The sequence below is a fragment of the Myripristis murdjan genome, chromosome 9 (assembly GCF_902150065.1).
Source record: "Myripristis murdjan chromosome 9, fMyrMur1.1, whole genome shotgun sequence".
Lineage (NCBI taxonomy): Eukaryota > Metazoa > Chordata > Actinopteri > Holocentriformes > Holocentridae > Myripristis > Myripristis murdjan.
The window spans coordinates 10,552,366-10,568,077 of NC_043988.1; the positions used below are offsets into that span (position 1 = coordinate 10,552,366).

The 15,712-nt window shown below is 40.3% G+C and overlaps 1 protein-coding gene across 2 annotated transcripts in view; it reads right to left on the reverse strand.

Annotated features, from left to right (window-relative positions):
- Positions 1-15,712, reverse strand: part of si:dkeyp-14d3.1 (transmembrane protein 132C) — a 130,816-nt gene that overhangs the window by 90,920 nt on the left and 24,184 nt on the right. The window contains exon 2 of one of the 2 annotated variants that reach the window (XM_030061067.1): positions 5,067-5,955. In XM_030061067.1, coding sequence (XP_029916927.1) covers positions 5,067-5,955 — 889 coding nt within the window. The remainder of the gene's footprint in view (positions 1-5,066; positions 5,956-15,712) is intronic. The other variant, XM_030061068.1, reaches the window with a different exon arrangement.

Here is a 15,712-nt window from a genome sequence, read left to right on the forward strand (position 1 = left end):
TGTTTTTTAGGTATTTTATGTGTGTGGACTGACCTATTTTGTATCCCGAGTGACTACAAGAACCTTTAAACCTTAAAAAAAAAAAAAAAAAAAAAAAAAAAAAAAGATTCTATTCTATTCTATTCTCCTCTATCCCTGATGATTTTTCAGGGCCATTGAATACAGCTGCTTGCATACATTAGTTCACTGTTGTTCATCAGTACACATAATGAAGCGTAATAGTTGATAATTTGTTCACTGATGCACTGACTTTTAAAGATTGAGGCAAATTGATTTCCCCACTGCAGCTTATATAGACCTGTCTACACACATGCTTAAACATACTCACATAATGCATCTAGACACACACACACACACGCACACACACGCTGATTACACAAGGCTGACAGTCTTATTTAAATCTGTTTACAGACAAATGTTTGGTAGACTGTTCTCCATGGGAGGCAATTGACTTAACAAATTGCATACAGAAAACCAACAATGTTTAGCCAGTTGCACACACACATCACCTGAAACACATGAACAGTTATTTAGGCATTCACAACACACAAAAACATGTTTACCACCCATTACCACTACCACACACACACACACACACACACACACACACACACACATACTGTATATAGTATATAGTCAGTTTGTGTAAACTAAATGAGAGTTGTTATCTTTGCACAGATGACAATACAGACCTTTTGTCTTTACAGCCATTTTATTCCAGTCTGTCCTCCTTTCAGTGCCATTTCAGGGCGAGGCAAATGACATCCAAGAGAGCAAGATGACACAAAGTGTCTTTTGCGACACTTCTACGACCTAAATGTATGGTCACTCTGAAGTTGGATGCTACAAGTCATAAAACACTTGGCAGTAAATTTCATGTTTTTCTATTGAAGCTACTGGTGTGCAACCAAGTTTTCCTCACTTTTATTCAGTGGTTTTTTTTCTGCGCTTGCCTCCCATCACTGGTGGTATGAGTTCCTCTCTAACTTCTAATTATTGATTTAACACATCCATCGACAGTAGAAGACATTGTCTGATGAGTAAGTTACACAAAAGAACTGAGAAATAACGTGTAAGGAACTTCTGCTCTCATAAAATGCTGGCTGACTAATAAGGACAATGTAGGTGCAGCAAAATGCACTGTAAGATGAGGAATGGTTTATGTACCTTTGCACCAGTATGGGAAATATGAGAAAAGCCACTCACACAAAAGAAAAATGTGCTATTTCCTAAGACAGTATCTTTTTACGTTACCTCCTTGCACTGCATTTGATTTACATAACTATCTAATACTGAGAGATTATAATGAATTATAAATGACATATAGCAATCCTAAGTGCTGGCACAATGATACCAGAAAACAAATTATGCTAATGACTTCAGCTTATATATTATTTGCATATTAAATTTAATGGTGTTCAAACCCCCAGTGCCTTTTCAGCGTCTCTTCCCTCATTTGACTCTGCATCAGTGGGGAGGGATGTGTTGGTGTGCAGAAACCGCTCTATTCTTTGAATCGCTGGAGTCATTATAATAAGTAATTGGACTTGATAAAGCAAATAGCTCTGGAGTACAAACATGCCACAGTTACACACCCAACACAACACAGCAGTAAAATATCAAATTACAATTCAAACATAAGGATACACTCCGATTAAAAACCTTGCCTAATCCATTTTAGTTCACAATCTACAATCTACTTTAATCTGCGATGATGTCCCCCGACATTAACAAGGCCTTTTCAGATCAAATCATCTGAGGATGTATTATAATTGTCAGTATATCAGGTACATCTATACACTTTGTTGTGCCTGATAATAAAGTGACTGTCAAAAATGTAATAAAATCTGTTACTGTAATAAGTTGCAGAATAATGTCATATCACTGCCTTAACTGACATTTATCTACCTCATAAAGGGAACACAATTTTAACAGATGATGCAATATTAACATTGACTAATAATGCAATAGATTTTATGGACAGGAATAGATATATTATCAGATAGTACTGAAGCAATAATCACCAGTGGTTGATCTTGTTTTCAACTTTTCAACCAATTTTTAGTAGAGTTGGAAAAAAATATTATAAAGCGGCTATTATGTTATCAGTTGCTATACACTTCCATTGTGTCATGAAAACATACTTATTATATTATATCTACTTGTTATAGATAAGCATGCAAATACTGTAGTGCTCGCAGAATCGTCTCACTGCAGGGAGCTGTAGAAATCAGGACAACTGATCTCAGGAGGATGTAATTAAATAGGTTTAAATTATATTATTCCTATGCAGTTCTTTATGTCTGTGTGAATATTCACTGGCACCTCCCCTCCGCTGCCATGTTCTCGGACACTGATTAGACTGTCCGAGGTCACTCTAAGGACCTCTTAAAATGATTTTCATTTAGTGGACAATCGTCTGTCAAGGTAATTGTATTCTAATTGTTTCAGAGGTTGCGGCGACATGCAGCACAGTCCGTGAAGCAGAGATCAGTGAGTGACTGAAATGTTTTCTCAAACTGATATAAAATTACCTCGTGAACATTTGGTGACCGCTCTTATTCCAAAGCTCTCTATAGAGCCATCTGTATTCGCACTTTCTTCAGCATGTTCCCAGCATGAACTGGGTCCCTACACATTTCCTGCAGCGCAGTCAAATCACTAGTAATGATGTATCTGAAAAATGTAAAGATCACAATTACTAATAAAAGTTGAAATTATCTGCTTCATATGATTGTTCAGGGGAAAAAAGTACATTTTCTGCTACATTTTACAATCGAGTCATTTTATCTCTGGTGGACAAGTGATACATCAAAGGAAGGAGAGGGAGGAAATGGAGAAATCCAGTGATGGCATGTCACGGTGATTCAAAACTTATGATATTCACTAAATGCACCAGCTGCTTGACAGTCCATACCAAAATCCCGCTGAATATGAGTGGCACAGCCTAATAACACAGAAGAGGTCAAATCCAATCAAAGCCGATCAAATTAAAAGTTGCATGTCGAGGCAGAAATACCCCAGCGAGGCGTGACATGCTGGGCGTCCACAAAGCAACAAATTGGCTGCATGATTGGCTATTAAAAATCATGTGAAATTAGCTTTCATTGTATAAAATATATCACAGCATGAGCCTTTGAGTGTAATGAATTTGAGGAAGGTGAGCACTGAGCTGGAAAAGAGAAGGGAATTATTGGTGCTCACTAGCTATTTTCTGTTTTTTTTTTTTCTTTCTTTTTTTTTCTCTCAAATTTCACCTTTTTTGCATCAGAGTAGAGACTGTGAATACGGCACAAATAGGCTGTTGCCAATGTTCATTTTAAATAAGACACAAAATTCAAAAGCAAGAATAGGCAGGATTTGGCCTTGGATTTTGTAATAAAGTGTACCAAGCCTTGCACCTAATAAAAGTAGAAAACTGAAGTAACGAAAGCCAGCAGCGATATTTGACAAATTACAGGATCATAAGTGCATCCTGTATTCAGAGGCAGGCACAGCCAATAATGGCACAGAGGTGTGTAGTACACAGATGATAATGATGTTGTGAATATAGAGATCAAAGTCTTCTCACTCTGGTGATTAAGCGTCCAAACAAATGCATGTATGAGGACAGCCTTATCACCTAGGACCACACAGAGGCCTTTCCATATCTGTAGCTCTCAGATGGCCAGCCTGGGCCTGCCATGTGCGCCGCTGCCAAATAAAAACACCACAGGCATTGCCTCTGTTGCCAGCCTGGCCTGTTCATTTCATTGATGAAAGAGATCATTCTGAGTTTCCCAATTTAGAAAGAAAGTTACCGTTGCCTTATCACTCAAGGACAATTAGCCGATAATTAAATGTTGGCAAATGTGTAGGGTTTGTTATGACTTCACCCCAACTGTATACTTATTTATCTTGACTCCAATTTTGAGTCTAGAGGCATACTTTGCATTGCCATTTTTGTGAGCTAGTATGATGTCATGTTCATTAGCAAACTACCGGAAAAAGACACAGAATATAATAACTAAAAATGTGTTTGTGATGCTTTTTTTTTATGCCAAATTCTAAAACTATACCTCTGTGCTTTTCCCACAGACAGAAGTAGAAAACACTCCTGTTGTTAAATAACATGTTTTTGTTTGCACATGTTGACAAATTGCCTTGACCCCTCGTTATGGCATCTCCTGTGGTTTCTAAATTCTTCTAAACCCGTGTGATTAAGATCGTCTTCAGTCATTACACTAATGGACATGAATTTTAATTAATGATATCCTCATTTGCATTGTGTGCTAATTATCTAAATCACTTTCTCTCATCTGAAGTGTAATTACTACCTATCTATGGCTTCAATTCATCTAGCCATTTCCATGAGATAACCAGTACTTTGCTATTTTGCTAAGGGACAAATTAATGCTTGGTTAACCTGACTCAAGTTACTTTATTTATGGTGGCCAGAAAAACAACAACAAAATTACTCCATAATCCTGTTACAATGATGCTAACTCAAAATTTTATGAAGCACTTTACCTACTACTCAAAACTGTGGCTGCAAAAAAAAAAAAAAAAAAAAAAAAAAAAAAAAAAAAAAACTGAACACTAAAGTTCAGTATTGTGTTATAGCTGCACATAAAATTGTCACAACTTAAATTCACAACCTGATTTAAGATGATAATACACACTTTTAAAAAGGGTAACACTTTTTTTCACTATCCACTTTTCATGGGCCTGATCTGGTCCACAGGCCTTGAGTTTAACATATATTAGGGAGATTTGATTTTCCTCAAGTACCTACACAGCAGTGTTGTGTACTTTGGCACAGGAAAATACACAGGTCAATATACTGGAATACAGCCATTGCAAAGTGTTACCCAACATTTCCAAAGACACTTGCTCCACTTCAACAAATTGTTAGTCTTTTACTGTAACTTCTGCATTATGATTTATGGCTTGATAAATGGCAAATGTCCCCAAATTATGCAGAGGTCAAAAGACACAAGTTGCAGAATTGTACAGTCTGGCACCCCTTGTTTGTCTGCAACAATACACTTTATGGGAAAGAGAAGAAGAAGAAAACATGTTCTTACCTGAGAGTGAACATCTCCACAGGAGAGTAGGCTGACACAGTGATGAAGACAGAAACTGTGTCCCGCTGCCTCATGGGTGTAGCCGGCACCATGACCATGAAGTTATTATCCAGCCTGTGCTCAGCGAGGGGCGGAGGAGTGGGGTTCTGGTAGAGCCTCACATTGCCAATCCTCCTCAGAGGGGTGGTGGTGTATGAGCCAAATAGCCCTTCCTGGCCTGATCGCATGAAGCTGTCTTTCCTCACCTCCTCTGAGTGGCACTCTGCTGCTTCCGTGGACTGCAACATATAGTAGAGCTCCACTGGGGTGCCCTCAGATGCCTCGAGGTTCCTCTGGCGTCCCGGCACCACACTGGGCGGGCTGAACCAGCTGGCCAGGGGCTCTAGCTCTGCCACGCACAGTCCCAGCTCCCCCTTCAGCTGGCAAGTGCCACGCACCTCCTGGGTTTCATGGAAAGCAAACATGCGTACACAGGGCAGCTTGTCAATGGCGCTGTAGTCGTCCCAGTCCCTGCCTGCGATGTAAAACAGCACCTGGACCTTGGGCTTGGCCAGGTGAATCCTGCTGTTCATGATGAAGGTCTGCACCTTCCAGTTGATGGTAAACATGGAAGAGGGGGGAAAAGTGCCCGGGCTCTGGAGGAGCTCCAGAGGAACAGGCTGCTCCACGGACAGAGGTCCATAGCTGGCATTGACTGAAGGCAAGCTACGGGCCTGGTAGATGAAGAAGGGTTCAGTCCGTGACAGCAGGCTAGAGTTCCTCATGAAGTCCTGGTTGGCTTCCTTCAGAAAGAACGCCAAGTCAGCGTTGAGCACCTGGTAGTTGACAGGCAGGTATGTGGGCATGGAGGAATATCTCTGCAATCCCTCTAAGACTCGACAGTCAGCTACTACAAGACAGAGGAGAAGAGCTGAGTCAGGACAAGCTCACCACAGGATCACTTGTTGTAGCCTACTCTGCCAATAAGCCCTTACTGTGTATAAAAAGTCTTTCCTGAAAACTAGAAAGGCAGCAGTGGTGCCAGAAATTTGCAGCTGTGGAAAAAATGGTGATGCCACATTTTCCCATTTATTTCACCTCTGATAAGTTAGACACTGACAAATGACAGCTGTATAATACTGACTACACATATATTCATGGTGTTGCGTTGAAGTTTAATCATGATGGCATGTTACAATAGCACTGCAAAGTATTTTAATGCCTACTAGAATGTACTAGAAATGAAGTTGTGCTGACATTACTTACACAAAATACACAAAACACAACATTAGAACAATATAATCTTGAAAGAATATTTTCAGTCATTTTCTAGCTGGTAGAGACAGGAAATCACATCCAAATGTTGCACTTTCTCACTTAATTTCACCAGCACCTGGACATGTGGCGATGCTGCAGTATAAATTAGCTCTATAGTGTAATATCAGCAAGTTGGAAAGAACCTCCGAATCTGCCAAATACATTCCTCACCTCTGTCACCCAATTTTTAGCAAATTCTGAAGTTATCCAGAGTATGGCATCGTCAGTAAAGGTTTCAACACAGGTTGGAGGCACTTCGAAGGGGTTAAGTACATGATGTATAGCCTGTTGTACTAAATGGAAATAAAGTAACTCAGCTAAGAAAACGGATACGTGCAGCAAATAGGCGGTTATCCTCCAATCATATTTAAGTGTAAGGAAAATTGGTCTGGCTGCCAAATTAAATCAACAAAAGATGTTAATCAAAATCACAATTAAGCCCACAGTGTGCAGTTTAACCTCTAATGTTTAAGAGAAAGCATAAAAATTTCCTGTGGTGCAATAATGGTACGCTCCTGGGAGAGGACAGCCTGATAGTCGCTTTTGTATCACCTATTGGCTGAGCAATTGCACTACACACATAAAAAGGTTTTAATCACATTGAGAGTGGACTTTGACCTTCTCCTCAAGAGCAATCTGCTCTGTGATTACGCTCCCAGTGCACACTCCCATCCTCACGCTAGGGCTGCCAGAGGATTTCATTCCTTAGCCCACCCTTGTAAATCAATGTCCTGACAATTTACAAACCAGCCGGGGATTTGTGATTCATGATGCCCCTCTTGACCTCAGTGCGGTCCCGCTGAGGGAGGCAGGAGCGCAGGCGGGCTTCACCTCTGAAGGGCACCACCACTATGTTTAGGGACTCTCAATCCAGGTACAGCACCTGTCCAGTCCTACTTTAAGTGTCAGTTAACTGCTTCAAAGTAAACACTCTGAACCAGATCCTGTCTTTGTGACAGGGAACACAGGCGACTGAGCAACAGAGCGCCGCAGAGCAATTTGTATTTTTCCTGAACAAGCGGGAGCTCGGTGTTGTTTGTACACCAAGAGGCATTGTTGTAGATGTGGCATTACGACACTGACAAATGAAAAGCTTATAGTCCAGCAAGAGCAAAACAAGACAGAAACAGTTGGGGACAAAGTCATCCTCTGGTCCCTGGGTGGGGATGTTTCCACTCCCAAGTCTAAGCCCTGATGTCTCAGCTGGAGTGGCAAGCTAGGATAAAGTGCTCTCTCCACAGGCCCTCGTCCCTCTTTCTCTCCATGCTCTATTGTTTTTACAGAGGACATAACAAAGAATTTATATCTGCCTACATGCTATAAGCACATTCATACACATTTAATCGTATGTGTACGTGCTCACACTTCATGAGTCAATCATGTAAAAAGATATTTTGTTTAAGTTTGTTGAGCAACTGCTTCCCATTTACTTAATGTAATTGTCATTTCTTAGATTCTGTAACGATAAAGGGCATTTTAAATATCTCTGTTCACAAAGACACTAAAACAACCCTATAAGAAGAAAAAAAAAACTTCATGTTGGCCAAAAGGTTCACTTTTCAGTGTGCTCCAGTGCAAACTGTTACAAAACTTAATGTAATTCTCCAAGGTTGGGTAACTTAGTTCAATTTCCGCAAGGCCACTCTGATAACATTGGATACAGGGGAACTAAAAAAACAGTCACAGACGAAATGAACGAGTCTGTTCTTAATTGAATTTACAAGAGTGGGTAGGCCTTTTGAGCAAGAACACACTTATCAGAAGCGTTTAATCTGTTTGTGAGCACTTTAGCAATTCTCAAATGAAAGGAGCTTGTTTCAGGGAGAAGCCAGATTTTTGAGAAAATTGAGTGTACCTATCAAAGGAGCTGTTTGAGTTCTGTTTAAAGCAAAGCAATGATGCACATCTTGTGTACAAATGAAATCTAAAAACGCAGTCATCTCTTAATGATATGAGCAGCTATTCTAGTGGAAAGGAGGAAATGGAACAGAAAATTAAAAACCCAATACAAATTAAGGTCTTGGTATTTCTCCACCACAATATTAATGTGTCAAGTAGTTGGACGTAGAGTCAGTACTCATGGATAGTCAGAATCAGTGATTAACAAGGCTCAGAGTGGTTGATTTGGAAATGAAACTGAAACATGACTCAGCTACATTCCATAAAATGGTTCAGAAAGCTTTTCAATGGAGCTTCAGACTAGTTGAGGAGGTGGGCTGAATAAGATATTTACCCATCTGCTCACAGGACCTACTGCAATATACAACAACTTCCCTAATGGTTTTGGTTACCTTCAAACTTTCTTTAATGCATCATTTGTTTTTAATGAACTCTGATAGTTAAATCAAAGAGCTTATAGCACATGGCAATGCAGGTAGTCTTTGCTGCAGAGGCTACAGCATATCTTCTTATACATATTCCCCCAAACAATTGAGAGATGCTGTTTCACCAAGCAGCAGCATATGAATGCAAATCTTGGCCTGAGCTTGTCCCTGAAAACTGACACTGAATTTATAAACTTGGAAACATGATCCAGTCACAGGCAGATCTCTGAGCCCAAATCTGTGATTATCAGAGTCAGCGAGTCCGTGTTGTGAATTAAAATTAATAAAACATACATAAAGGTGTTTCAAGTGGAATAGGTTCAACCTTTGTTCCAGGGGAAAAAAATTGAAAAACACATTGTGAATTAAAATTAATAAAACATACATAAAGGTGTTTCAAGTGGAATAGGTTCAACCTTTGTTCCAGGGGAAAAAAATTGAAAAACACATTGTGAATTAAAATTAATAAAACATACATAAAGGTGTTTCAAGTGGAATAGGTTCAACCTTTGTTCCAGGGGAAAAAAAATTTAAAAACACATTACAGACTCAGCCTGCTCTTTATTCTTATTTCTGTGCTGCAGAAATAGGACATGATGCAGCTAGATGCTTGGGTGATGTCTCAACTTTAGATGCAGTGAGGCATAAATGTGTTCCAAATGTCAGGATTAGATTTAAAAACACTATGTTTACACTGGACACAGCGTATATTTGTAGTATTAAAGCTGGTAGTTATATCATTATCATTCCTATAACTGAGAGACTAAAAAAAAAACCACTAGTGATTCTGTACACACATATCAAAGAGTTGATTTAATACTTGAGAATAGTTTTGCACAGCTGCTCTCTTCTAGTGGGACATCAGCTCGATGATGGGACAAACAAATGTTAAGTCAGCAGCTGTCAACTCCAAATAAGTCTCTTTGAAAAATCAACACTTACTATTAACACAAATTGCTTTGTGGTGATGGTGGCATAGCTGGTTGATGTAGTACTAGTAGTACTTGTAGTAGTAGCAGTGGAAGTGCTAGTAATATTAGTAGTAATATTTGTGTATACATATATACACATAAATATGTGTGTGTGTGTATGTGTGTGTGTGTGTGTGTGTGTGTGTAGATATATAGATATATACATATAGATATATAGAAATATATAGAGGGATTGAAAATCCAGTTAATGGTCCAGACACTGGACGGTATCAAAGCTCAGCCAACAGGGATAATTAAGTATTGTTAGCTCACTGATGCCCACTCAGCAAAATTCAGAAGCCACTCCAAAAAACAAAACAACAATACCGTTATAATAGCAATGGCAATTGCAGAAAATCAGCTTTTTTCCATTGGTGGAATCTTAAAGCATAGTGTTTGTTAATCATATCTCTCTTAAAAAGGGGGAAAATAGTATATGAGATGCACTTATACAGCCACAAACTGGCTTAGATACGCACAGAGAAAAGAAGCATAATGATAATTCAACTGAGAAAAAAAATGTCTTTTTCAGCATACACTTTATGATCCACATCATGTATAATTAAATTTCCCTATCGTGTGGCATTAAATCATAAAAAGACAGCCAACGTTATGCTGAGCCAGATAAATTCAAATGTTTGAATTCTCTTTCTTCATTTCCTCTTTATAATAAAAAATGTTTTTTTAAAAATGCAAATGCTGTTGAGGCAGTGTGTTTCTTATGGAGAAACAGTCAAGAGAAGTCTAAACCCTCATGAAGGCAGAGTGATTGTACAGGTGTACAACGATGATCAGTGAAAAGGGATGACAGCTAATAACTAGCCAAGCCTTATTCCTCCATGATAAGCGTTGGTTTGTTAAATGTTAGAATTTTATAGTGAGGCAGTAAAGAACAGTGTAGCTGTTACGGCAGATGCTGTGTAAATATTTCCACTCTAAGTAGTTATGCGTTATTACCACAAAGTAATTTAATGAAATGCACTCTGTCATCTGAACTTCCATTTCGGCATCACCTCTAGAGGATGAACACAAGCTGATTGGAACAATAAGACAAAGAAGACAGATTAGAAAAGACGTGGCTCAGTCAGATTCTTGGCAGTGGACTGCAGCCGTCAGAGTCAAACAGCTGAAAATGCTGAACAGCATCAAACAGTCCACCACATCATGACCTGCAAGCCTGTCAACCTAAACTGGTACCTGGAGCCAAATATGGAACTGTTTCCCTTATAGAGCTGACAGAGATGGACAACCAGTCACAAACCCCCATGTAAAAGTTGTTCCAAAATTTCTTCAGTAGCACGCTGTTTGATGTTTTTCCTTGTTTTCTGTCATATTGTAGTCACATCTGATTTCAGTCTCAATTCCTCTTATCAGATCAAGGGCCCTATCTTGTGCCACCCGGTATCCGCTGCCACTACCCGCTACCCGCAAATTGCGGATTTAGGAACTTCCGCTATCCCTAAATGGTATCTTGCGCCCACGCTACCCGCTATCCGTTATGCCGACTCCGTCATTTGCGCCTGGAGGTGTGTCCGTGGGCGTGTTTCATGCGCTATCCCTAAAGTTGCTATCTTGCGCACACACTTTAGGGATAGCGGGTGGTCCTGACCACCCGCTATCCGCTATCCCTAAAGTTTGGGCTGTTATGAGAGCGCGCCCAGGCGGCTTCAGTGCGCGCCCCGACGGAGCCTCGCCACACACACGGTCGATACCGGGACGCCGCCGGAATGGACTGAGTATATTACTCATATAGACTGTTTAGAGGAAAGACTGTTTTAATTGGACACTTACGCCAGCACGTTTTATTGTTTTATCATAAGCCAGCAGCTGTGCTATATTTTTATTTTTAATATTTTATTTGCCCAATCTACCTTGTCAATAAATTAGTTTACACATAGTTCCACCTCTGCCTCTTGTGTATCTGTGGTGTGGCCCGGGGATTTTACTCAATCAGTACAACCTTATGACGTGTCCACTTGGACACATGTGGCTCCACCTCCCGAATTAACTCGCCTATAATATAATATATAATATGTATATAGCCAACTTGCTTTAGCCTCAGTAGAACCCCTGAGAAAATCTACCTCCCTCTCTCCATCGCGGGTTTAGGATTTAGGATTTAGGATAGCGCAGCCTGCCCTTAAAGGCAATGGCACCTGGCACACTGGTTGGTTTAACTGGCATAACGCCCAAAACACGCCTATGCGTAATATAGCGGGTAGCGCAGGTATTTTGCGGATAGTGGGAGGTGCACAAGATAGCAACTTTTACGGGGGAACGCCTCTTCCTAAATCCTAAATCCGCAAATAGCGGGTTTAGGGAGTCTGGCGCAAGATAGGGCCCCAAGTCTTCATTAATTCCCCCATCAATTCCCGTTGTCAGGGGCTAAAGACTACATATAGCATTAGTGGAGTTAACTTTGTTTTAATATTCAGGAAAGACAATGCTACATCATTACTTCTGTCTCAGAATTACTTTGCTGAACAGCTAAGGCTCATTTGGCATAGTGCCTTACTTGATTGAATACACTAAAAGAACAAACTTCAAGTATTCAGATTCCCATGTGTTTTCTCTACCTAAATGGGCCATTCAAGCATGCTCTACCTGTAATTACAATATTTCAATCAGCATTTGAAGGCATCACTGGCAGCACATCTGACAGCACAAAAAAAATGTGGTGGCTTATCGATTATGGTGCATTGAGGCAGTCAGGATCCAGGACTAAACTGGAAGCAGTTCTCTACACCCCGCCCAAACACTTATCCAGTCACTTCACTGTCAGTAGGTAATGTTGCCTCCGCGGTTTCTGTTGGGAGCACAGTGAGGTTTACAATCAGGGTGGACCTTAAACATGCACGACTTGATTTTATCTGACCACTAGATAGCATTTAGTGTAGTACAGCCAATCCTCTGTGCCCCCTCCAAAAGAATGCATAATAACAGTACAGAGGCCAACCTAGGACAAACTTTGCTGCATTCTTTGCCTGCAGGTTAACCACTGAGCGAAACCAACCATTGCATGTTTTGGTATGTCAGAAATGGGCCTTTGAATTCATTCCACTGTGTTTGCAGTTGAAAGTCTGAAAGTCACATATTGAATCATCAGTCACAGACCTCCGCAGTTGATTCAGAAGATTGAATTGAGTCGTGTTATTTAAAAAAAAAAAAAAAAAAAAAAATAGTTATTGGGCATTGCAATATGACAATTAAAAAAGCAACCACAACGAGTCGATTCATCATGCTGAAAGGGCAACTCTGGGTCAAGTCTGTAAACTGTGACTAATTCCCACTATAGTAAAGACAATATAGTGTCCGCTAATGAAAGATGAGCTAGCGAATTTGCAAATTCATATTTACAACACCTCAAACCTAAATTATAAAGATTGCCAGATGTCACTAAATCCATTGCAATAAATATCCCATCAAATATCAGTCTGTCCAACAGTGTGCTCTGTTGGACAGAGTGCATACACACAGGCCCGTTGCAACATGGCAACAAGGCCTCCAAGTCGATTTTGCTTTAGGGCCCCTAAATTCCTTGAGACGGCCCTGCATACACACACACATACACACTAACATAGATCTATAAGTGTTATCAGCGGCATAAACAACTACAGTCTGGCTACAGTAGGATTTCATCGCATCACTATAAATCAGCAGTATTGATAATGGTACTGATGTTGATAAAATCCTTGGCAGCAGCAGCTTGGCAGTGGTTTAAGTGCCCCAAAATGAACACTGTAAGCAGATTTGATTACAACAGTCAAATTATTTAAACAGCATTTGCAGAGGAATGATTCCCTCCCATTGCTTTTATTGTCATTGTAACCACGATTGCTATAACTGTATTGTAGGATGGAAATTCCAGATCAGCACCGCTACCAAAGTCTGATAAATTTTGTAGTTATTTTTCATAATGATCATGGCTAAAATTAACACAACAATACACAATTTTTGTCAGTAGGCTATGTATCATTTAACAAATAAGCATACTTCAGGTCTTTGGAGTTTCCTATGGTGCCACTTACAGTAGATGCTGTTGAAAAATTTACCCTGATGTACCAGTGTGCATGTTGGCCACCCACACCCGCTCTGCCCACTGACTACATCAAAGGCACCCTGTCAGCTTTTCTTCATTTTGCATTTGCATCAATGACAACATGTGCTAACCCCAAAAACCGCTTCACAAGGTTGTATGGCTTACAGCATCCACACTAAAACTACAAGTAGTCACACATCATGTAGGTGCTGTTATTTTGCAAAAAGACCTTGCAATCTATTTCATTCTGAGACATTTTGTTTTCAGTCTTTTCTTTCACCTGCCACTTGTAAGATATGAAATTCCTACAGCATAGATTAGCTAAGGTGTATTTGGATAGGAGGGACGAATTTCACACATGTACACACTCACTTTCCCACTGGAACCCCCAACCAGCTTTAACGATGGCTCAGACACAGCTCCATGGCTATTACAAGTTAAAAGCCTTGCATAAAGGCACCATGGCAGTAGTTGCTGAGGGAGGATAGAATGACAGCCATTTCCTTGTCCAGATTTTCATAGCACAGATTCAAACTGGTGATCATCCATTAATAAGTGTCATGAAAACATCAACTGGAATGAAACTTGAACTCCACTAAATAGATCTGCCATCTCTGTCAGTCATTTGGTAAAATATTCTGAGTATATGTATATATTTATGAAAATGTGCAGCAAGCATGAGCAGTTCAAATGAGGTCACTTTCTAGAACTTTCTAGTTCTAATAAAATGAATTAGCTTGGTTTCCAATTCACTCATGTCACTCATACTCATAGTTTGGCAATTTGTGGTTTCCTCTCTCTGAGCTGACATGCTGATCTGTCTGGGGAGCGCTGCACACCTCAGCCTTCAACACAGACAGGACTCAGAAAAGGCTGTGCAGAGGTGCATAGGGGAAAAAAAGCCAGGTCCTGGGTGAGTGCTAACTAGCCAAGCAGCACCCATCCTACACCCGGGCTCATACAGGCTCACTCATCTTATCACCGGGGCTCCACACCGAGGTGTGCAGAGGCCAGGCTTCCGCTGCCCACTCCTAGCTCTAATAATATAGCCTGACACGGAGTGAATGGCTGCCTGGCTGGCTGGTTGCTTGTCTTTCTGCTTCATCACACACATGTCAAGAGGGACAAGAAATCAGGAGCAAGGACGGAAAGCCCAATAAGAGGTAGCAGAAATAGATGGAAAGCAACAGTGGACAAATACAGAAAAGGTGGTGTGACGTGACCAAGTGCCGTCCAAACCTCCTGGAGCCTCAGTTAATAATGGCGACAGATAGTCATGGCAATACAATCACTTAAGGACCCCATACAAAGCTTTGTTTTTTTTACAAAACTTCATCTGCTCATTTAAAACCAGATAACAGCACATGTTTTACAAAACTAACAGAGATACCCTATTTCGCAAGGTTTACAATTACACTCCTTGACCCTCTTTCTGACTCAAAATCATTTCAGAGTTTTGCCTTGAATGCCAAACAGGACACTCTTAAATATGAGCGATGAGAGAAAGCTTTGTAGTCCTATTGAATTACCCACATCATATTTCTCACCATGTTCAATTAATAAGGGCTATTGAATTTGTGCCCAAGCGTCAGGAATAATAAATACGATATTTCCTTCAAGGATCATTTGGGAATGATTTATGCTTTTAAGTCACCAAGAAATTCAAGACAGAGGGAAAGGGAAAAGAATCAATATGTGACACAGTACGGTATTACTTTATGCCAGTTTCTATAGAAAAGGAATCATTCAGGCAGATAGAGGTCTGTGAAGACCGCCTAGCTGGTAAACGTAAGTAAGAATCAAAGAGGAAGGAGATATTGTGACCATGAAAACCACTGGAATCTTGAAAGGAGATATGATAGCCAGGTGCCTTTGCTCCTCTCTGTGTCTGAGTGCACAATAACTGCTCTTGATTAGGGGTCAATTCAAATTAGAGTACGTGTGGGTGTATGTGCATGTCTGTGTGTACGCTGGCTGGCTACTGGGGGACCTGTTAAGGATGTTTGTTGCCTCGTC